This window comes from Crocuta crocuta, unplaced genomic scaffold (genome assembly GCF_008692635.1).
Source record: "Crocuta crocuta isolate KB4526 unplaced genomic scaffold, BGI_CrCroc_1.0 scaffold233, whole genome shotgun sequence".
Classification (NCBI taxonomy): domain Eukaryota; kingdom Metazoa; phylum Chordata; class Mammalia; order Carnivora; family Hyaenidae; genus Crocuta; species Crocuta crocuta.
This window is the reverse complement of record NW_027529526.1, coordinates 3,954,641-3,980,562: the sequence shown is the minus strand read 5'-3', so window position 1 is coordinate 3,980,562 and position 25,922 is coordinate 3,954,641. Positions and strand designations below refer to the sequence as shown.

Sequence of the window (25,922 nt, the reverse complement as noted above, 5' to 3'; positions counted from 1 at the left end):
ATAATCTAAGAGACTAATGCATGGGATTACAAAAATCATGCATGGAACAGAAGATTCATTCAAAGTTCAAATTGGACAAATGGATTTTTTTAACATTTTTTTTTTATTATTTTTAAGTAATCTCTGCACCCAACATGGGGCTCTAACTCACAACCCCAAGGTCAAGAGTCACATGCTCAACTGACTGAGCCAGCCAGGTGCCCCTGGACCAATGGATTTTAATGTTAAAGTATTGAAAGTTCACTCACATAGTTTCAGATTCTACACTGGACCTAACCTTTAAGAAACCAACACTTGTGAAATTTCATGTAGTATCAAAGAAGAATATTCACAATTGTGTGAAAATGCTGTAAGATATTTTTTCCTTTGTCATCTACATATGCATTTTAGGTCAACTTTTCTTCATATACGTTGATCAAAATGTATCAAATAGATTGAAGGCAAAAGCAGATATGAAAGAGTCCAACTGTCTTCTATTAAAACTACATTAAAGAGATTTACAAAAATGTAAAACAATGCCATTATTCTCACCAAATTATTTTTACTTTAGGAAATATATTCATATATTCGATATTTTTCATAAAAATGAATTTTATGTTAATATGTGGCGGATTTAACTTTATAAATTTTAAATGAATTAATAATTTTTTAATTTCTCAGGTTTATTTTCTAACATAATTAATATTAATAGATATAAGTCACATGATTCTAAAACAAAAGAATTTTAGAATCTTCAATACACTCTAAGACTCTTGAGATCAAAAAGTTTGAGGACTGTATTTCACCATCCTATCAATAAATATTTGCTGTTTCAAGTACTTAATTATGCCAAGTGTTGTTGCTTCCTATAGTATTTGAGGATTCTCTACTTACTATATACTACACCAAATACTACATATTCTCTCTATAATCCTCTCAACAAAATCTAATCCTAAATAAGTACTATCATCCATGTTCTCTTGTACAAAAATAAGGAAACCAAATCCTATCATTTTCATGGAGGACTGCCATCTTTTTTTTTAATTAGTCTTTTGTATTGAAAAAGCAATGCATATATGTGGATTTAAAAAAAAACTACTGTACAAACTACACAGTAAAAGTTTAAAAAGCAGCTTGTCTCATATCTTTCATTTTCTTCTACATAGCCAACTTCTGTTAACAGTTTATTAAATATCCTTTAGGAATATTCTGAATGTATATAATTTTCTACACAAACTGAAGAGTATGTATGCTCTTCTCAGTTTCACTCTTTCACCCTTTATATTTCCAGAAATGTTAAGTAAGCCAAATAATTCAGATAATATGGAGATGCTATGCTAAAAGTCTCTGAAGCAGTGACCCCATTCTCTCACAACAATGCAGGTCAGACTTAAATTTATGTCTTGTGAGGTATTTTCACTTAACACTCAGCTTCATTTTTTTCTTTATTGTGATAGGAAGATGCTACTAAAAATGGGACTATATTCACCAGTCAAAATGTTGTGAAATCAGCATTCCAAGTTATGGAAGAAATTTTTCTATTTGCCCAAACACATTTCACTTCCAGATTCCTACTCTTCTGTTGTTAACATGTCATCTCTTTACTACACTATGAGCCATATTCTCTCTGATCTACAGGTGTGTATTAGGTATCCATATATGGATGGAAGTTACAGGCTATTTTCAATTCTGGATTTATACTCTAATACTGAAATAAAGAAAAATTTATATTCAATGAAACATTAGCTACTTTGATGAAGAAAGTTTCCACCATAAACCCAAGTCTAACACACATCATTAAAGCTTCAGTATGTTTTCACTAATTCCACACAGGAGGATTACAGATGTCCTGCTAGCTACCATTTCCTGGTAAGCAATCTGAATGGTTTCCAGGAAATTGCTAATGACCTTCATTTTACTTAAAATCTAGGCTGCAATTAGTAATAGTTTTGCTTCTCCATGCTGGTTATAATGTTTATTTTCATCATAGCAATCAGGGAGAAAAAACTGAAATGTCTTGTTTTTGAATTATATCAAAATGTATTCTCTTTTATTTCGGTATGTCACCAAATAGACTAATACATATTTAATGTAATCATAATTGTATAAGAATACGTTGGATCTTTCTTACTTCTAACCTATTTTGCCTCTCTAGGCTTCAGCAATTGCTAAAATTAGCCTTTTAAAATGGAATCAATAGAAATACTTTATAATTGTTGACTATTTTAATATATAACATTTCATAAAACTGAAAATTTTAAAACTAGAAATGATTTTAAAGTTCTATGTTTCTAATTATAATAACTACTGAAAAGAAGTTTCAGATTTTTATTCAATGAATTTAAGGCATGATTATGTGGTCAATGTAATAATAACAAAGAACAACTTTATCCAGTGTTATATTTATAACCAGAATTTGTTACGAAACTTCAGCATTTCCTTTTATGTAAACATTGATTTCACTAATTAGAGCCAACTGATCTTTTCTCCAACATATCGATTTCTTTTAATCTCAACAGTTAACAGTGATTCTAATGTATCATAATACTTTAGACCTTAATCATATAGTAGTAATTTTTACCAGTAGCTTTTGTTTGAATTTTAATTAAGAAGACCTTGTGTCTCCAAACCCAAGTGGGGAGAGGTTTTAATTGCTTATATGTATACCACACAGACTTCAAAAGAAGTAAAAGGTATTTATAACAGAGTACAAAGGAAAGCTTTGAAATGTTTACATTTGTGCAAAATAGCATAATTTTGAAAACTATGGGTATTGCTGTTATAATGCAAAAATATCTATAAAACTAGCTGTGATGTGTATTTACTGTTAGTAAAAGAAGTTCGTGGGGTTCAGAAATAATAACTCACTATTGATTACAACACGACTAAAAGACTATGTGAGACGGGCTATAGATGCTAGTCTGGGAGAATATTAAGTTTCCACCTTAGTAATTTACTATGTGATTGAGAGCAGTAACTTTACTTTTCTGGATGGTGGGGACCTTACAGGGAAAATAAGAAGTTTGGTTATATAATATGCAAAGCTTCTTCAGCTCTAATCTTTTGAGATCCAATAGTTCTAGATATTATTTTGAAGTTCCACAATTATACAAATTTATACAGAAAATGGTGACACTCTACCACATTATTTCATACAAACAGGAAAGTGAGAAAATTATATGTCCTCTCAATCTCTTTCATAAGCTGGTCTCTAGAGCAATAAAGCATTTGTCTTAGAAATGACAATTTAAAATTTTCAAAATACATGAAATCGAAACATTGATAAATTACTATTTCAACCCTTTTTCCTGTGAAACAGCAAGAATCACTAGGTATGTGAACTTGGCTGACTTTAAATTGAAAAGTGGCAGATGATTCTCCTCTCAACACTTCAGATTTTTTTAAAGGTTCCTCAGATGAAGAAATTGCTGTAAATTTATAAATGGAAATTCAAGAAAAACTCACTTATAAATGAATATGTAAAGTGTACAGTCATAGCTCGTGAAAAACACGCTAGTCCTTCTGTGATTGCCTACAACTGAAAACACAAATAACTGTAAATTACTTTTCCTAAAAAACAGAGAATTCTGTAGGAAGGGCAATGTATGGAATGAGTAATGAGAGTACTTATAGTTTAGGCCCTTACTAGAAAAGTGAACAAACTAAGAGAGAGAATCAGCATTTAAGCTAGTAACCTGGAACACAGAACACTAATTCTATGGAAATGCTGTTATATCCATTCTGGCCTTTCGGTGATAACAGCATTGCTTAAGTTACTTCAAGAATAACCTATACCATTTGATCTTCAAAGATCTATCGTGCACTAGAAAAAAAAAATTGAAACTTTTGTGTTCCTGTGCTCTCCTCCAGAGATTTATGCCCACAATCACACCTAAAAATGAAACCAGTCTCTCTCTCAGTGGCACACTGAGTAAATTGTTGGTGGCAATGTTATAGTAAATTCATGTTTTTAATTCAGTATTTGTAACAAGAACAACTGTAATATGCTTATACTATTTGATGCAACATAGTTCCTAATTTTATTTCTCTTAGTAACAACCCTAATGAAGTAAAACCTTTAATAGTAAAGTATGGCAGAAACATTTGGGCTCTAGAACAAGCCTCTTAGACATATTAGTTGAATAACTATACTAAGCAATTGTATTTCAATTGTGGCTTTCAAAAACACTGGAATCACTTGTAGAATTTTCCATCTAAAGGCATTTTTTAATCAACTTTCTTTTCTATCAGAAAGAGACTGTCATTTTTCTTAGCTGCAGCAGAATATACCTAGGAGCACATCTACCTTAATCCTTAAATGTAAATATTGCAATGATTAATCATAAGTGACCAAGGAAGGAAAACACTATTTTCCTTATTTGGTTCATATCACATAATTATTTTTTGGTCTCTCATCTGTGTATTTGACAAATACAAGCACAAACAGTTTGTGCTAAGTCAAACAACCAGCATTACTGTTTCTCTGGCACACTGCCCAGGGAGGCGCCTTCACACCAAGGAGATGCCAGCCACAGCATAGAGGGGCATGTGTGTAAAACAGGGAAGCTAGCTAAGATTCTCTCACATAAACCACAGATGATTAGGCCTATCCATGGAGGCACAGGTTGATTTCCCAGTGTTCTAGATTTCATTTGGTATGTCACCACTGCATTTAGAAATGTCTCATAACCATTATTCTGGCATCCTCACTCCTTTGGTACAACTCAAACATATATCTCAAATGGGTTATGGAACCCATCAGTACTTCTGTCTTACCTTGCATCCTTCTACCATATGATTCCCCCCTTTCTTACAGTCAAGTACATATCAAGATAAACACTTCTATAGAGAGAAGCTGTATTACCTATATGCCCTCCTGCTTTGCAATACTGCTTCACTTACATAATAAAGGGTACAAGTGAAACTGTTTTGGTTGTTTGTATATAGTGGAGGCAGAAACATCCCAGAGTCCATCCTCTCCTCCTCCCACCACAGAAGTATAAGATTCTGAGGCTTCAGAGGCAGGATTCAAAACTTGCCCCTCCCCCAAATTTCAAGTGACCCCCACATAAACCATGTAATTTCTCAGTCTTTTTACTCATATATAAAATCAATATAAAAATATTTTCCTTAATGGGTTGCTATAATAAGGATCAAATAAAACAATGTAGATGTTTTAGTCCTTTGTTTCCTTTGTATAAAATAAAGCATCTTACACAAAGTACTCACTATATTACTTATTGACAGGAAATGGATAATATTTTCACGATTAGTCTTATAATTAAGAAAGTATAGTAAACACTGGTATTAATTTTGAAAAAAACCTTAAGAGGTCATGAAGATAACATTCCACCAGAGTAGAAACATCCTATAATATCTTCTACATCGCTGCTTAAGATTCTCCACAACCAAATTTCAAGGTTTTGTTTTTTAATTCACCCATTCATTTCAGTAAATATTTTGTGAACACCTAGTATATCTGAGGTACTCTCTCTTAATGCAGTCCAATGGTATCAATGTCAGAAAGCCACTTACTCTTCCTAAATTCTTTTCTAAACGGAGAACACTTTCTTATTTCCTTAATCCCCTAAAACAAAAATTTTATCCTCTTATAATCAGCAGAACTTTAATCAACCAATATGTACTACATCAAATTTCCCCTAAATCTTTAATTATTATTCATATTAAATATTTGAACTCTTCTCCATTCCAGCAACTTTTAATAATTCTTAATTTGGAAACAGACCCCTTAAAATTATGGCCCCAAATAGAGCAGAATACTTCAGATGTATCCAGACTAAGGCAAAATTTTAATAATTTTATGTTATATTTCATTGAAGCTGTTAATAACAAAGTTACTTAGCAATACTTATAATGACATGAACCTGGTTTGAACATTGTTTTGAGATTATTACTATTAAATTTATGCCATTTATAGTACTCTAACTTCAATTAATGGTGCTGGCTACCTATGGAAATATGGTAGTGAGTTAGGGAAGTAATTTTTTTAAGATTATTTATTTATTTATTTATTTATTTATTTATTTTGAGAGAGAAAGAGAGAAAACACAAAAGTGGGGGAGGAGCAGAGAGAGGGAAAGAGAGAACCTCAAGTAAGCTCCACACTGTCAGGACAGAACCCAACGTAAGGCTCAAATCCACGAATTATGAGATTTTGACCTGAGCCAAAACCAAGAGTCAGACACTTAATCACCTGAGCCACCCAGGCACCCTAACATTCATTTTTGTAATACTGCTCGTAACCATTCTACTGAAAATACTTTAATTCTCATTCAGTCACCTAACCCACAACATAAAATTTTTCAGTGATAGTAATAAAAGCTATGTTTCTTCTCTTCCCCAGCTTCATTCCACTCTTTAACCCAAAAGAAGAAGAAGAATATATATATATATGTATATATATATTCACACACAAAATCGGTTAGAAAATAATATAAGTGTGGACTATATAGAATATAATGACTATGATGGTTCAATATTCACAAATCAATCAATGTGATACATCACATTAATAAAAGAAAAGATAAAAACCATATGATCCTGTCAATAGATGCAGAAAAAGCATTTGACAAAATACAGCATCCCTTCTTAATAAAGACCCTCAAGAAAGTCGGGATAGAAGGAAGTTACTTAAACATCATAAAAGCCATCTATGAGAAGCTCTCAGCTAACATCATCCTCAATGGGGAAAAACTGAGAGTTTTCCCGCTGAGATCAGGAACATGACAGGGATGTTCACTCTCACCACTATTGTTTAACACAGTGCTGGAAGTCCTAGCATCAGCAATCAGACAACAAAAGGAAATCAAAGGCATCGGAATTGGTAAAGAAGTAGGCAAACTTTCACTTTTCTCAGACGACATGATACTCTTCATAGAAAACCCAACAGACCCCACCAGAAGCCTACTAGAAGTGATCCAAGAATTCNCCCAAGAGATACAGGAGTGTTGATGCATAGGGGTACATGTACCCCAATGTTCATAGCAGCACTCTGAACAATAGCCAAAACATGGAAGAACATAAGTGGCCATCAACTGATGAATGGATCAAGAAGATGTGGTATATTTATACAATGGAATACTACATGTCAATGAGAGAGAATGAAATCTGGCCATTTGTAGCAACATGGATGGACCTAGAGGGTGTTATGCTGAGCGAAATAAGTCAGGCAGAGAAGGACAGATATCATATGTTTGCACATATAGGACGATTAGGGGGAAGCTAATGGAGGACCATGAGGGAGAAGAAGGGGAAAAATAGTTGGGGAGAGGGAGGGAGGCAAACCTTGAGAGACCCTTGAAAGCTGAGAACAAACTGAGGGTTGACGGGGGTGGGAGAGAATGGAAGGGGAGATGATGGGCATGGGGGAGAGCACTTGTTGGAATGAGCACTGGGTGTTATATGGAAACCAACTTGACAATAAATTATTTTTAAAAAACAAAAAACAAAAAAAAAGAAAATAATGACTATGAGAATTCTAACAGCCCAAATTTATGGGATGCATAAAGCAATTTCTACAAATATATTCATGGGCAAAAGTACATTTATTGTTAAATAAACAAAGTTTAAAATGAAGTATTCAATTTAGGAATTTATAGGGTATCAGAAACAAAAGAAAAAGTATAAGGAAATAAGCCAGGAAGAGATAATATAGGTAAAAGCAATATGAAGTAATTGGCATACTGAAAAGCACCAGAATTGAGAAATAAATCTAAAAACTGGATATGTGTTCACTTCGGCAGCACATATAATAAATCTAAAAACTGGATAATTACTGGGAGATCAGGGAAAGAGATAAGTAGATAAGCCACTGGCAAGTAAAATTGAAGGACAAAAGGGCTGCTGGTGAGGATGTAGAGAAATGGGCACCCTCCTACACTGTTGGTGATAATGTAAGCACCCTACCAACAAATATGCAAAATTAAAATGGAATATATAACAGAAAATTAAAAACTTAAAATAAGTGATCCTATATTTTAAAACATTTCTAATGTATTTGAAAATCTCAGTGAAACATACAATTTTCTAGGAAAAAAATTCCTGGAAAAACTAAATTAAAGAGAATTAGAAAATGTGGGAAAAAAACCCATAATTATTAGCAACAAAAAATCCAGGCCCAGATATCTTATGAGTATATTCTCTCAGAATTTCAAGGAGTAAGTAATCCCCATGTTATCTATTCAATATTTTACACAGTTTAAAAAAAGAGGGAAAGCTTTCCAATTCAACCATGAACTCTGGTACAAAAATGAACAAAGAGTACAAATAAAGAAAAATACAAACTAATGTCATTTATAATTACAGATGCAAAAATAACAACTGTAATAAGAAGAAATAAAATTAGTCGGTACATTAAAATAAGACTACACCATGACTAATCAGGGTTTATTTCATCAGTAAATTTGAGAAACAAAAACCAATAAGATATGCCATAAAATGAAATGCAATTTCTCATAGGAACTCCTAATAAACTATGAGTAGAATGTTCTTTTAATAATAAAGACTATCTTAAATATCTTAAAGCTTAGTGGTAAAAGAGAAAAAACAATTCCATAAATTAAAAATTGCACAAAATACCTACTATCATGTGTATTACTTAATTCTTAATATCCTAGGCAGTGTAATATGAGAAAGGATGATAAAAGGGGACATAACTGTCAAAAAAGAGAAAACATGTCAGCTGAAATATGACTATAACTCATAAGTTCAATAAAGAGGAAAATTATAAAGTGAACCAGGAAAATTTATTAGCATCCTAACTATGGTAACAAAAAGAAAATAGAATGAAGAATGTCTCATTCACAAGAACAAGCAAAAATATTAAATATTATAGAGAAAATATCAAGAGAAACATGCAGAATCTATATTTAAAAAACAAATCATCATTGAAGGACATTAAAGAATAAATGATTCTAAATGAAAAAATTCAATACTATAAAGATGCCAGTTCACCTTATAGTTTTATATAATTTTTCAAAAACTTATTTTGAGATTTTAATGAACACACAATTAAATTAAATGTAAGCCTAAAATAAACTTTAGAGAAGTATGCAAACACCTTAAAGAAAAATTATGAATGTGGTCTTGCATTATTTACTTTTCAAAGATACTATAAAGTTACAGTGATTAATATAGCACAGTACTAATAAAAGTTTAGATGGATCAATAGAATAGAACCCAAAATTGAGAAATGTATCAAATATTCAATCAGTATGGTAGAAGATGTTATTTAAGTCAGAGAGATAACATCTATTATTTAATTAATGATAAAGATATATTTGGTTAATGGCTTAAGAAATAAATTAAGTTGTATCTCTTGTTGAAATTACATATCAAATATACTCAAGAGGAATTAAAGGGTTAAATGATTAAAAGTATAGTCATAGAATTGGAACAAAATATAGCAGAGTGGGGGAGGCCTTTCTAAACAAGTTCCCAACATAAAGGGAAGGAGAGATTTGACAACAAAAATCATAATGCAAAAAAAATGACAAAATGAAACACCTATGACAGATAAAGGTTAATACCATTAAAATATACACTAAAAATCATACAGAACCATAAGAACTAGACAAATCCTTTAAAAGAAAAATGGGCAAACAACATAAACAGGCAATTCTCAAAGGAAGAGACATTTAATACAAATAAATTTATGTCAAAGTCTTCACCTGCAATAATAATCAAAGAAATTCAAATTAAATCAGCAATAGTATATCAGTTTCCCTTATCAAAACTAGCAAGAAATTTTTTACATAATAATACTTGCCACTAAGGGCAAGAGAATACTTGTAGACACTGCGGGTGAGAGTGCAGCACTGTACCCTTTCTGCAGGGTAATGTGGTGGTATAAGGCAATGACCCTTTTAAAAAAGAACACATACATGTTTTGACTCAGGAATTTCACTTTTTAGGAATATATCCTGGGGTGTCTGGGTGGCTCAGTAGGTTAAGCGTCCTACCTAGGCTTAGGTCATGATCTCATCATGGTTTGTGAGTTTGAGCCCCACATCAGGCTCTGTGCTGACAGCCTGCTTCAGATTCTGTGTCTCCCTCTCTCTCTGACCCTCCCTACTCACACTGAATAAATGTTTAAAAAAATGAATGTTAAAAAAAAAGGAATATATCCTATGAAGATAGCTATTAATTAACACTGAAAATTATTAGGAAGTTACCCATATTCAAGTTTTTCTTTATAATGACAAATAATTTAAAAACTACTTAAAGGTTGAATAAAACACTCAAATTATGAGAACCTCACTTCATACAATATTTTCTGTAAATAAAAATATTTTAGATGACTTAATCAGCTATTGATATAATATATTATTAAATGGGAAGAATAGATTATAGAAGAATAGTAAAAGATGATTCTAATTTTAAGGAAAAACTTTAACAAGTATATGCACAAATGAAAATGAAAAGGATATACAAAATAATACAGGTAGAATTAAAGAACCATGTTTTGTGCATGTATTTCTATATTTTTGCAATAAATATGCAATGAAGGAATTTATTTTAAATACATTTACAAAAAATTTTGTAATGAGGGTTGTTCAAGATCTAAAATACTGATAACTCACAATAGTATGTATTTCTTGGAGACAGTATTTAAATCACATTAAAATTTCTGAATAATTATAACTAATTTATGTGGATAATAACAGGGCTGATCTCACCTAGACTAAAAATGCATGTTGAATTTTAGCAGTGGTTGAATCTAACTATCTGAATACTACTGAAACTATTTTTTCAGTTTTTATTATATTATTGGTGTACTTTTTGTATAATAGCTATGATGAGAAAATATTAGGATGTAAAAGAGACAATTATGTATAGTAAATAGAAATGAAAAATTTAGTAAGAATCTTATCTTCTATGCTCATAAAACTGAGAGCAGTACACAAATGAAAGTTCACATATCACATACAGAATCGAGAAAAAAAAAGTTAAAGAATTTGAAAAGTCTAAATTTGCATGTATTTTGTTTTGAGATTTAGATATTTTGATCATCGAAGGCTAGAACAGTTTTTGCATCATGAAGTCATAATCAAAATGCAAAATAAAGATTGAAGGGGGTGAGGGGAGAGGAGGTGACCCAAAGCACAAAAACTTGATGCTGAATCATAACGTAACAAAATGTTGGCTTCCACATTACTAAGAGAAAGCAAGACCCCCATCATTTATGCTGGCAAAAGCTTGCCTTTGCATAAACCATTTTTGTTCTCACTGTTATAAAATCAATGACTTTGGAAAGGATAGAAAACACAGAATGACGTGCAAAGTAGCACACAACATGTTATTGCAGCTGGATAGAGAATATGTCACTAATGAATGGCTTTCTTTCTACCCATCATTTATAAGTTAAGATTTTTTCCCCCAAATAGCAAATGCCCTTTATGAGTACAGAACAGAAGCAGTAAAATTCAAAATAATATTCTATTTCCACTTAATTTTAATACTGTATTATTTAATGAAATGAGTTATTAATTATTCCCTGGGAAAGAGATGACTTCCTTTTGTCTTTATTTGAATTGAACACAACATGCCTGAACACCAGGCAATTTTCTGTAATAAATTAAAAATAACATTTTCATCAGAGAGTTATTGCCAGATGTTTACTTAAATAAAATATTATCTATGACCAATAGGAAGATTCACCTGCAGTTGTTTGATAACTTCAGAAAGCTAATGTGATTAAGTTCCCAAATTGTTAGTGCAAATTGGAGTGATGACTGTCTGTCTGCAAGAGACAACTGATAGAATTAATTAATGACCATGGACTCTATTTAGGATAGCGAAATTAGTAATGAAGTACTCATCTCCATAAAGGCATCAACAAGAAAGAGTTAAGGAAAAAGAATAACTTCCTGACTGATAGGACAACTTAATTTTTAATGGTTCTTAACATGTTTGAAAATAATAATATCAATCACATAACCTTCAGAACTAACGATCCTCATCTTTATCAAGGTCAGAGGTCATGAAATGTTAAATCCTATGAAATATGACAGATCAATCAACTTATGATCCTATGGGTATATTAATAATAACAGCAATCCCAATTTACCCTCATTAATGTTTTCTAAGTGTCAGGAACTGTTCTAAAACTTTACTTGTATTATTCCTCTTAATGAGCCTATGAAGTAGGAACTGTTATTATCTCTATTCTAGATATAAGGAATTTGAAACATAGAAAAGTTCAGTGACTTGCCCAAAGTCACTCAGCTAGTAAGCAACACAGCCAGGACTTGAAAAACGTAACCAAGCCTCAGAAAACACCCACAAACAAACAAAGAAATTCAAATTAATGATTTGGATTCATAAATTTTAAGTTAATGAAGCAATTTATCCTATAATTTACATATTTATACACTAATAAAATCAGAAGGCAAACATTTCATTCTGTAAATGTTATAAAGAATAAAAGTTCAAGGACACATAATATATTTACCCTCTTATATATAAACACATATTAGAGTTGAGAATTTTATATAGGATACAGAGATCAGCAAACATGTTGTTACACAAAATAACATTCTCTACATTGATATATTCGATATTTTGTATATTATACCTTTAATTTCTCCAAGAAGTTCACTGGTATTTAGTCTTTCCATTTTTTCCTTCCAATCTTTTGAAAGTAGTTTTTCCATGCAGGAGGAATCTGTTAGAGTTAAAAAGTAAGTATTGAAAATATTATATATATATATATTTTACAAGTATTAAAATACTACAAATCCAAAGCCAGTTTATGGAGAAATTCTCCCATTTAAAAGTGATCAAGGCTATATTTTGTTTTTGTTTTAACCCTAGGATATAGACAAATATATTAGTGTATCTATTACAAAATGCCATAACTAAATTTATTTTTACCAGATTACTTAAACTATTCCCAAGGAGGGGGGAAGGATAATGCTCAATAATCTTATCTTGATATTATAAATATAATTCTATTAATATTCAGTCAGCATTTATCATTTCTTAGACTGATAGAACAGAAAGGGGGCTTTTTCCTATGAGATTTAAGTGTAGATATTATTCTTTTTAATACAGGTGATTTTTTTTAAGTCTAAGCAAAATTCATGTGCTATTCAAAGAAGAATGACAAATCTTCAAGAGGGAAGGAACCAGTCAAGCTGTAACCACATAGTCCTTAAAAAAATAAACATATGACAACTTTTATAAAATACCCATTTAGAGGAACATTCAAAGAAAATGAAGATGTTTTCTGTCCCTCAGTAATAAAAATTGCTAAAACTTTTCTATAGAAAAAGACGCATATTCTTATAAAGAAAATACTCAGTTAAACACTATTTGTCCTACTGCATATCTAACTAACACACCAGATTATAGGGAGTGATTATACTTGCTTCTATAAAGATCATAAAGGTTACAGAAATTTAATTTTAGAATGCCCTAATAATTAGGAAATTTTTCTCAATGGATTATTTTTCTCTATTTAGATGGGTTTACAACTGGTGCTACTGCTTACAACTATTTATATGTATGTTTTTAAGCCTCAAATCTTAACAATTAGGCCATGTTTCCAAAAGGGAATGCAGATTTAAGTACTAAATCCTTCGTGCAAAGCATACTCCCATTAAACTTTAACATTCCAAGTGTCAAAATTCTGATAACTTCTCTTAAAATTATATTTAAAATAGTTACTCCAATTCCAAATGCCTTTCCTCTCCCATATCAGTACCTATCTATTTAGCATTTTCCCTTTCATTTTTTTCTCCAACTTCTAAATCCTCCTTGAATTTTTCAGAATGACAATAAGGTCAAGATGGATCTAAAGGGTTTTAGAAACTAGATAAGCTTTAGAAAAAGACAGTGAGCACTGGGTAAGAGATGAGAAGACCACTGCATCATTAGAAAGTATTGGCAAAAACAATTAACGTTTGACCATGACATGGTCAATCAATCAAGAAATGGATGGAATCCAGATCAGTGTGTCATGAAATGGCTGACGAGGAACAACCATCCTAGCTCACTATCACAGAAGTTAAAGTTCGTTCTAAATAGAAGTCAGCTTTATTCGATTAAGTGAAAGCTCACTGCCCCTTCCCTTACTTTGTTCCTTTTATCCTTCCCTCCTCCTTTTCTTCCATTCTTTGCTATTAATTATTTTCTTAGCCTTCAACAAGTGATTCTACTACCATGATTAAAATATGGGTTCTGAGTGACCTTCCAAAAGGGCCTATGTGCATATGCACACAACACTTTGTATTTCATTTCCAAAATGGTCTCTTGCTACTTTCATTGTAAATTTAAAAAATAAGGTATATACTTTGTTTTATACCTATTTTGTGTTTATGCTAAAGTAATAAAAGATAACACTAAATTTGGATTAAGAAGCAAATCCTCAAAGCCACATCTAACAGAGATTAGTTTTTCTCAAATCAGGTTTAAATTTCTGAGAGAGATTGATATAGCATCAGATCATGGATAAGAATAATTTGCAAAATGTCTTCAACTTCCTATCCTACCTAATTCTGTCACTTCTTTTTTTTTTAACCCTTTCATACATGTTATAACATTGCACTAAACTGATAACCACTGATATAAATGCTAAAGCATAATTTGTTTGGTTCAAATTTGAGTTGAGAGTATATAGTATAAATGGTAGAAGACAAAAGCCCAAATTACTAGTAATGATCACAAATTCAGAGCAAGTTCATAAACTAGGATTATATACACACTAAATGTAAAACAGGCTAAAATATGTCTCTCATTTCTATAAATAGACCTAAAATCTTTCAGAGCTCCAGGAAAAGAATGCTAAAGCTTCATGGGAGAAAAATAGAACTGTATGGACAACAGAAACACACACTTCAAACATAAATCAGACCATGTGTACACAGCTTCGCATAAAAGCTACTCATTAATAAAATGGTTAATAACATCAAAGCATTTCACATTCCTATTAAAAAATTAATCCTCACCCTAATGCTGAGTTAATCTAGTTAATATGAGTTCCCATTTCAGTAGAAGAAACTGAGGGGGGAAAAAATAAAGCAGTCTTTCCATGTCTATATTTATAATTCATGAAAATAAAGGCAATCACTGATTGCCTTTGACTATAGGACAATAAAAGTCACAACATACCACCTTATCAATGTTTAATCTCAATTCTAAGAGATTCCAGGAAGATTCAAAACTCAGGAAATGTCTTAAGGACTCTCAGCTTTCTCACCTAACTATCTGACTGCCAAATCGCTATGATTAATATTAAGCATGCTCCATACTATAATGTAAAGCAAGTAAGATGAGGGAAAAAAGACCTGAAGATTCAGATTGTTAAGAAATACTGCACAGGCAAAGGACACTGCTGCCACCATTGAGAGGTTTCTGACTCACAATGCTGAAATATGTAATAGATACAGTTGTAAATGAAAATTTATATTTTCAAATTTCCTACTCAAAACAATTTCCAGGTAAAGGTGCAAATTAAAATAAAGTATTCATCCTCTATGTGGCACATCCTTCAACAACATTACTAAGACACTAGCTCTGCAGAGTTAATTGATCAGATCAAACTTTACCCCAGTCTGACCAGACGCAAATGCGAAAACCAAAGGGGTCAGAAAAAGTAAAGAGGTCCAGTTTGTATTATGTACAATGGGAGAAGTAAAGACCGTGCAGAATTGCTTTAACTCAGTAGTCATTCAGGATGCCAAATGGAATAAAAGAATGAACTTCTCCTAAACATTCTTGATTATTCAAATTTTAATATTTTGACTGAGCTATTTTCAGCTAAAAACTAAGAAAGGAACTAAATGCTTTCTGGAAATGAAGAGAAAAAACCACAACATTACAAAGCAAAAAATGTTACAATGATATGTACATATTAAAATGATAACATTTCAGCATAAAAGTGGAAAATGTCAAAATTAATCCATGTTACTTTGAAAGAATTAGTGTCCACAAACCAATACATATTCAGTGAAATGGAGGACTTTATTATATTTATCCTTTCTAATTTTTGTAAATCATGTGATTAAAACAAGACTCAAAAATCAAGAGCTGGACTTCAATTCTTGCTTACATTTTAATCAAGGATGTAAAAGGTTTTGACATGTTAAAATTCTCAGTTGCACACTTTTTCTGTTTTTTCTCTTTTCCTTCACAATTTAAGAAAAGTTCTTCTCTTTCAAGAAACTTTTTCTAAAGAAAACACAATTCAGAACTAATCTTTAATAAATATCCTGCATAATGGATTAGAAAGCAATGTTTCTGCTTCCTAAGTATCTAGATTTCAGGCCAGGTAAGTCAAGAATGCTTGATCATGCTAACAATTCCTCACAGTACAGAAAAATTTGAAGTGAGAGTATGTGACATATTTATTTCCTAATCTGTATATTTTATAAACAATTTTAAATTATTCCTAGTTAAATAAAGCCACAGCAGTATTAACTCCTATCCTGCACAAGGTGAAGGTATTTCAAATGTGCCAAAGAGAGTAAATAAATAAATCATTGCTAAAACTAAAGCATGGGGGACTAGGAAAGAATAATGGGAAACATTTTTATTGCACAGGTACCTTAAAACAATTTGACTATGAGTAAACACTTAACTATTCCTTTGGCCTCAAAGTGATATTTAAAGTTATAAATGCTAAAACATTAGAAACATGAATAGAAAATGTCTTTAAAATATTTTAGTGTGGAAAAACAATGCTGCCACTGTATGCAGATTTCCTAATGCTTTATTAACTCTTTTAATAGAATATTAAATCAATTCCTTATTTTTACCATTGGAATCATAAATTTCAAATGCAATAAATTTTCTATGTATGTAAGAACAATTGTAACTTATCAAAAGTACCTTTGGCCTTGCTTTACAACTAGTTCTGACAACATATATTTATACTCCTGCTGATCACCCATCCCACATTTTTCATGAGGAAACAGAGACACACATGCCAGTTACTGTACATTTTTCCACAGTGACAAGTGCTCCACAATACAGTGGGATAAAATTGGAGCTTGGAGAGCTTGAAGAGCACTCTTAAATTTTAATTAAAACCCTCTAAGCTCACTAAAAATAATTAGACACTAAAATGTGCCAGTTTTATTTTGAAGTCACTATAACGTACAGAGCATACTCCCTGACGCTGCTCGTGCTGTCCTTCTCCCTCCCTCTCTCCAATGAAACAACTGATTTTCCAAATACGAACAAGGGGGTATAAATAGAGGCTTGCTCTTCATGCTGGGAAGCTGACAGAAAAGACAACAGAATGGGTTTTTTAAGATTGCACCAAATGAACCTAGAATAATTTGCCTAACAGAGTTCGAATCACTGACAAACTCTAGATAAAATTCAGTCTGCAAGAAACACCACGAGTTATATCATTGATCTTTTTTTATCCAAAAGCCAAACCTTTAACCTCTTAAATGTTTTTGCTATCTTAAAATATCTCATACAATGCTATAGTCCATCCTATTTTTAGCCAAGCAGCAAGAGAAAGCATGCCTTTCCCATACAGCAGGGCAATGATATAAACATCAACACAGATGCTCTGCCAGGAAGAGCCGGACTTCTCAAGCACTTGATCATTAAGGAATGCACCAACTGTTTTTGGATAATCTCGTGCCAGCTCCCCTTTTGCTCCACACTCCCCTCTGGGAGTGGCCAATCTTGTCCTGCCCTAATTTTTCATTTTACTCCTCCATAGCACCCCCCATCCCCGAAAATATGAGAAATAGCATTTATGCCTAGCAATGAAAAAGCAGGCTCACTTCCCCAAACAGACCAAAACTTTAAAACAATTAACCCTCCCCTCTTCTTTCAGATAAATTACTAAGTATAAAATGCAATCTGTTTCCTTTGTTTATTCAATATGAACAATTTGTAAATGACTCAAGGATAAAATTCAGAAAATGTTGTGCTAAATTAGAACCATTATAAACATGCTAATGACTCAATGCTTGAGTAAAACATGCATGATCGGTGTGAAGAAATAGATTTAGTTCCTGTGAAATTCTGTTGTGCTGTCTTAAAATGATTTGGTCATTAAATCAGATACTTTCCTTCCACAAAAAAAAATGTTAATTCCACAGCCACTTTACTAGATAATATACTGTGTGCGTATGTATGTGTCTGTGGAAACGTCATTAGAACTGTTAGGTGCAAGATTTTGGCATATTCATAAGGAAGAAAAACATCCACGCTTGAAACCTGGCAGAAATACACATACAGAAATCATCACATTAGGTGCAATATTCTCTCTTTGCACTGTTTTTATCTACCAAATTTGATATTTTTATAATAACCCCTTAAAATTGGCATTTAAGGTACATTCATGGAAGTCACATTGTTCTATATGGTAAGAGATATATGTTTCATCTGCTTTCCAAGGTTGCTTAGCACCTAGAACAATATTAGAGAGATCATTCAAAACCAAGTTTCTCTCCCGTACCCATGAAAGTACAACTACTACCAGCACTAATGCAGAAAAAGAGAGAAACATCCAGCAGGAGATTCAGAGGCTCATAGCCTACTGCTATACCTGAAAGACTTCAGTGATCATTAAGACCAACACCCTCATTTCAGAAATGAGAAAACAGAGGCAAGGTAAGGAAGTCACCTACTTGCCCAAAGTCAAACAGTTCGTGGCAGAGCCCAGACTCTAGTTCAGTGCTGGTTTTACTGAAATGACTATTTAAATCATATTTGAGCATCAGTTTTATAGTCTCTACACCATCGCATCTAATAGTAGAAGATGAATAATTATATTTATCATGAATTGTTTCAGACTTCGAATGAAACACTCTAGCTCCTTGGAAGGGGGGGCACTAAAATTTCAAGGTACCACAGTAAAAGTCAATAGTGTTCAACAGCCAGGTCTCCCATACACACTCCGTTATGCTGGTCTTCCTGTTCCTTCATATTGCCTTTTCCTTAATGCTTTATCTTGGTTTGAACAAAGAGCTTTCCTTTTCTGAAAATCACCCACCAAGGAATAGTTAAGATGCTGCTTAAAAATACTGTTGAACTTAAAAAGTAATCCTTTCCAAATTAGGTTTTATCCTCACGTTCAAGAAATAAATGTGCAGTCTGAGACCTTCGTTTTTCATGATAGCTCATTGCCCATGACACCTTCAAATTTACTACAGTTTTAATGAGTAAAAATGTTCCATTAGAAACTACAGCTGTCTGTATTAATAAAATTATTAATCCTCTCATGATTAAAATCATGACGTCCTCTCATGATCCTCCCTATATTCTGCTGCTCCATTGCCAAAGGTTGAGGTATTACAGGGGACACTGTTCTTGGGTTCTACAAATGTTTCATTTTTACTTTTTTCAATACTTATTTAACTGCTTTTAAAAAACTGTTAGACTGTGGAAACAATAACTCCTGTGTCCTATATTCCTTCTTTTGGTTTCTTTGGGGAAATTTTTCTGAATACCACTATTGTCCTGATAGAGTCATCAACCACAGTGCTCTACCCTTCTACCTGTCTCCTACTGCTCCTCCTAGCCACAAAGAGAGTAATTTGACCCAATCAGAATTCTCTGCTGGAATTGCCTAGAAAGGCTTTCTTAAGTTCAGGTTGGAAGCTATAAGCATGTGGGCCTGGGACTGTCATGGCCATCTTCTCTAGCACATGGAGAGAGCCTGTGTTCAAAAAGAGTGAAATACAAAGAAAAACAAACAGGAGAGAAGATAAACAAAAAAATCCTTACATCATGTTAGCATACTTATATCTAAAAATAGCAAAAGTCAAAATCTGCTCCTGAGGTTCTTGGCAATGTAAGCCAATAGAGTTTAAGCCTATTTTTGCTTAAACTAGTTTGAGTTGGGTTTCTGCCAGTTGCAATTTAAAAAAAATCTAGAGGTGCCTGAGTAGCTCAGTTGGTTCAGCTCAGGTCATGATCTCTAGGTTTGTGAGTTCAAGCCCCACATCAGGCTCTGGGCTGGCAGTGCATAGCCTGGTTGAGATTCTCTCTCTCTCTCTCTCTGTCTCTCTCTCTCTCCCCTCCCCTGTTCGCACTCTTTCTCTCTCTCTCAAATAAATAAATATATTTAAATCGTAAATAAGTAAATAAACAAACATATCTAAACAATATGAAAACCATAGCAAAAACTGTTGTACGTACTCAGATCTGTTTTGTTTCAAATGATAACACACTGGAAACTCCCAATGCATTAACTTGTACTGCCAGGTTAAAATATTTATTATGCAAATCTTGAAATAAGTCTCTGCTTTATTGAAAGATATGCATCAACACTTTAAACTGTTATAGGAATGCTAGTTACAATGATTTATCTATCTAAATTGGGATTTTCTAAACATGATGCAACCAAAAGAAAATATAGCAGAAATAAAGTGGAAGATGAGGCTCATTAAAAGTGAAAAAATAAAGCAAAAGCAAAAACAAAACAGCAAAAGAACTCCCATCTAAAATCAGCAAGCTCCAATTTCAGTTTTGTGTTCATCAAAACAGATTCATTGTTCTGATTATTTGCCTTTACATTTGACATTATAAAATGAAATTATAAAATAAGTTTACTGATGAAATATCCTTTCTTATCTGTTTTATTTCTGTATAGGCAATTCATAAAAATAAATTTAAAATAAGGTTATACTTCCTAAATTGGTTTTAAGGACCCTCCATGATCTGGCCCTAGTGATTTGTCTCCCTATTATTTTTCCTGCATGAAAGCTTTTCATTTGTTCATATGAGTACACCAAACATATTTCACTCTTTCATACAAAAGTTGTGCTTTTTCACTTCACATTTGCTCATGACATCCTCCTGACCTGAATGTCTCCTCAATTCTTGATGCTTTCTAAAAACTGTCCTATTCTGCAGTGCCTACATTAAATACCACCTCCTCAAGTATGCCTTGGAAATTATCATCCTCTGTAAAGCAAAATATATTTGCTGAGCATATATTATGTCAAGCACTCTGCTTTTTGTATTTTTTTCATGGATCAACTCTCTGAATTACTGCATTACTCTAACTAAAGATTAAGTTCATTGATGGTCAAGAAACGTTTCTGATACCACTTTGTATTCTTCCATAATACTGAACCTGGAGCTCTGCACATACTAACTCCTTAATATACTAAAAAAAAAAAAATCACTTTTTTGTGTGTAGCAAGCAACAACAGAACTACTTTGCTTTTTAAAATTAATCATATCGGTGCATAATTTAATATACATCATATAGTAATTGCACTAATTTCAAATGTAAATTCCATGAATTTTGTCTACTTATACATTCATGTACCTGTCACCCCAAAGAAGATAACAGAACATTTCAAAAAAAGTTACCTTGTGTTCTCTTTAAATCATCCATTATCTTAGCTGTGGGCAAACACTGAGCTGATTTCTATGACTACGGAAGAAGTTTTGCCTATTCTTGAATTTCATAAAAGAGTATGGAATTTTATAATAGGTACTCTCTTGGATACAAACGAAAATTTTTAAGATTCAACCATATTGCAAGATGTGTTAGTAAATTTGGTCCTTTTGTTAATGGGTAGATTTCCATTGTGTTAAATACACAACTTGTTTATCCATTTATCTGTTTATGGATATAGGGGGTTTTCTCACTTTTGGACTCTTAGAAATAAAGCTAATATAAAAATTTATTCATAAGTCTTTTTATAAATGTCTCTTTTTTCCCTCTAAAAATTGAATCCTTTGAAAAGTAGAGCTGTTTTGTGCCTGACTTTATAAGAAACTGTCAAAAAGTTTTCCAAAGTGGTTGCATCATTTTACTCTTCTACCAACAATGCATGAGAGTTCCAGTTGCTTTATATTCTCATTAATACTACTTCATAGTGTTGGTATGTTAATTGTAGTCATTATTCTAGTTTTGTCTTTGTCTTAGTGAGTTTTAAGAGTTTTTATATATTTAAGTATATTTTATAAATGACACATTTATATGTTATATATTTANAGGTATATGTATTGTATTAGTATGCAGTATGCCTTTTTCTTTTCACAAGATGTATTTTGAGGAGCCATAGTCATTTATGTTATCCAATTATCAAGTTTTTCTTTATGAGTAGTTTTTTCATAGATTTCTCTAAGAAATCTTTGCCTCTGCCAAGATCAAAAAGATATTATTCTGTGTGTAGGTCTACTTCTGGATTCTTTGTTCTGTTTTATTGATTAATTCATTATTCTTACACTATATCAAACTGTTTTGATTATTGTGGCTATATAGTAAGACTTGAAATCACATAGAATAAATCCTCCAAATTTGTTCTTCTATTTCAAATTTATTTTGGCTATTTTAGGTATTTTGCATTTCCATATAAACTTTAGAATCAGGTTGCTTGTCCTCCCCCCCAAAAAAAAGACCTTGGAATTTTATTATATTTATCTTGAATCAATTTTAATCCTATATTACTTTTAATATAAATTTTAAGACTATGAAATTTCCCTTGAAGTACTGTTTTAGCTTCATCCCAAACATTTGGATAGGTTGTGTTTTCATTATTATTCAGTTTAATATATTTTTATAATTTTCTTTGTTCTTTTTTTGGCATATGGCTTATTTAGAAGTATGTGATTTAATTGCTAAATATTTGGGAATTTGAAAAATTTCCTTTTTTATCTATTTGCAGTTAGTTTATTCCCATTGTGGTCAGTGAATATGCTCTACATAATTTCAGTCTTTTTATATTTATTGTGACTTGGTTTGTGGCCAAACATATGCTTTATCTTGTGAGATGTTCCAAATTCATTTGAAAAATGTTATACTGCAGTGTTTTAGTATAGAGTTCTATCAATGTCAATCAGCTCCATTTGATTGATAGGCTTGTTCAAGTCTTTGGATTTGCTGTTGTATTTTTTTTCCTTCAAATTCTAAAAGAGGATTATTGAAATCTCCAACAATTGCTTTGTACATCTCTTTTTTTTTTCCCCCTTTCAGTTCTGTCAGCTTTTCCTTCATGGACTTTGAACCTTTGTTATTAGATGTATATATATTTAGGAATTTTATGTCTTCTTGATGAATTGGCTCTTTAAGCATTATGAAATATTCTTTATTTCTTGTAATATTTCTTTTTCTGAAGTCTACTTTTATATTAACATAGCCACTTCAGCTTTCTTATCACCAGCGCTTGTATAGTGTATCTTTGCCCATTCTTCTACTTTTAATCTATCTACATCTTTATATTTACTATATTTCTTATAGTCAATAGATTAGTTAAATCTTTTTCTAAATGTTTATTTATTTTGAGAGAGAGAATATGAGCAGGAGAGGGGTAGAGAGAGAGAGAGAGGGAGAGAATCCCAAGCAGGCCCCAATCCAACTTAGGGCTGGTTCCATGAACCCTGAGATCATGACTTAGCTGCTGACAGAATGGGACACTTCAACATCTGACCATCCAGATGCCCACAGTTAAATATTTTTAAATTCAATCTGACAATCTCTATCTTTCAAAATTATTATAAACAGTTCATTTACATTTAATGTAATTACTATTAATAATGGTTAAGTCTACCATCTTGCTATTTTTTTATATTTCTATCTTTATATTTTGTTCCTTTCACTGTCTTTCCCTGCCTTTTAATTAATTTATTTTTTTAATTTCATTTATTTTCTCCACTGATTTATTACCTATACCTTTGATTTATTATTTTAATGACTGATCAAAGAGATTCAATATATGGGGCACCTAACTGGCTCAGTTGATAGAGCATACAACTATTAATCTCAAGGTTGGAAGTTCAAGCCCCATGTTGAGTGTAGAGATTACTCAAAAATAAAATCTTTAAAAAACTTATTTGTAAAAGATTTTCTATTTATATCCTAAACTTACAGCAATCTACCAACAAATAATATACTATTTCAAATACAATGGAAGAAACTTAAAAACGCCTCCATCTTTTGTGTTATCGTTGTCATACAAATTACTTTAACATGTTTTACACTCCATAACACATTTTGTTATTGTTTTTGCTATACAATTGATATCATAACTAAATTACTAGAATTTCAAATGTCTTTTATCTTTGCTTTCAGATATACCATCTTTAACTCAATATCTTTTTTAAAATATAAGTTTCCATCTATAATTATTTTCCTTTAGCCTGAAAAAATTTAAATTTTTCTGTGGTGAAAATCTGCTGGCAATTAATTCTCTGAACTTTTGTTTGTCTGAAATATCATTCTTTAATCTTCATTTTTGAAAATAAGTTTGCTAAATAATGAATCCTAGGTTAAATTTTTTTTCTTCTCTTAGAACTCTATAATATGTCATTGCAATTTTTCTGACATTTTTTCCGACATGAGGTCAGGGATAATTTCTTTATACCCCTATAAACAATGTGTCTTTGGTCACTTTTAAGATTCTCTTTCATTAGTTTTCAGCAATTTGACTTGGTGTGATCTGACATATATTTTTCTTTGTATTTATCCTTCAATATGGAAGTTTCAATTTTCTGGCAAATGTGGATTTTTTTCAGCCATTAGTTTTTCAAATACACACACATTCACACACACACACACACACACTTTTTTTTTAGTCTATCCTATTTAAAAACTCTAATTGCACATGTGGTACATCATTATTTCTCATAAGCTATGAGGTTCTATTAATATTTTTTCTTCCTGTGCTTCTGGTTGGATGGTTTTGATTGCCCTATATTTAGTTTCATTAATCTTTTCATCTATAGTTGTTTGGATTTAAATTTCTCAACTATTTATTTTTGAATTACAGATATTATATTTTTCACTTCACTTTCTATGTGCTCTTTTTTATTGTTTCCATTTCTTTCTTTTCTACAATCTTATTTTCTTTTAAATTCTTAAATTTATTTATAATAGCTATTTTTTATTAATGTATAATTCACATATAGTCTTGTTTTTGGATATACAATGATTCAACAATTCTATATATTTCTCAGTGCTTATCAATATAGGTGTATTCTTAATCCCCTTTATACCTTCCCCCACCCACCACCCTTCTGGGAATCACCAGTTGTTTTCTGTACTCCAGAGTCTAGTTTTGTTTATTTGTCTTGTTGTTTGTTTTGTTTCCTAAGTTCCACATGAGTAAAATCGTATGGTATTTGTCTTTCTCTGACTTATTTCATTTAAAATTATGCACTCTAGGTGCATCCATGTTGTTGCAAATGGAGGAATCTCATTCTTTTTCATGGCTACGTAATATTCTTGTGTGTGTGTGTATACACACATATACATACATACAGGTACATATATGCATATACATAGATACATATATATACATATGTGTATATACATATATGTGTGTGTGTATATAATTCTTCTTTATCCATTCATCTATGGATAGACACATAGGTTGCTTCCATATCTTGGCTATTGTAAGTAATACTGTACATATATCATTTTGAATTAGTGTTTTCTTTTTCTTTGGGTAAATACCCAGTAATGGAATTACTAGGTCATATGGTAATTCTATTTTAATATTTTGAGAAACCTCTATGCTGTTTTCCTGAGTGATTGTACCAATTTGCATTTCTACTGACAGTGTGCAAGGGTTTCTTTTTCTCTACATCCTTACCAATACTTGTTATTTTCTGGTTTTGATTTTAGCCATTCTGACAAGTATAAGATGATATCTCATTGTAGTTTTGATTTGCATTTCCTTAATTATTAGTAACATTAAGCATCTTTTCCATATGTGTGCTGGCCATTTGTATGTCTCCTTTGGGAAAGTGTCTATTTAGGCCCTCTAACCACTTTTAAATGGATTTGTTTTTTGTTTGTTAGTTGGTATTTTGGGGGGTTTTGGTGTTGAGTTGTATTAATTCTTTATATTTTGGATATTGGATATATCATTGGCAAACATCTTCTGCTTTGTTTTGTTTTGTTAATAGTTTTCTTTGCTGTACAAAAGCTTTTAATTTGGGTATAGTACCAATAGTTTAACTTTGTTTTGTTTCCCTTACCCGAGGAGACATAT

The 25,922-nt window shown here is 31.8% G+C and overlaps 1 protein-coding gene across 2 annotated transcripts in view; it reads right to left on the bottom strand.

Moving 5' to 3' along the window:
• Window positions 1–25,922, bottom strand: part of SOX6 (SRY-box transcription factor 6) — a 489,234-nt gene that overhangs the window by 235,153 nt on the left and 228,159 nt on the right. For both annotated transcript variants that reach the window (XM_077761053.1, XM_077761054.1), the window contains one exon: window positions 12,575–12,664. In XM_077761053.1, the coding sequence (XP_077617179.1) occupies window positions 12,575–12,664 (90 nt within the window). The remainder of the gene's footprint in view (window positions 1–12,574; window positions 12,665–25,922) is intronic.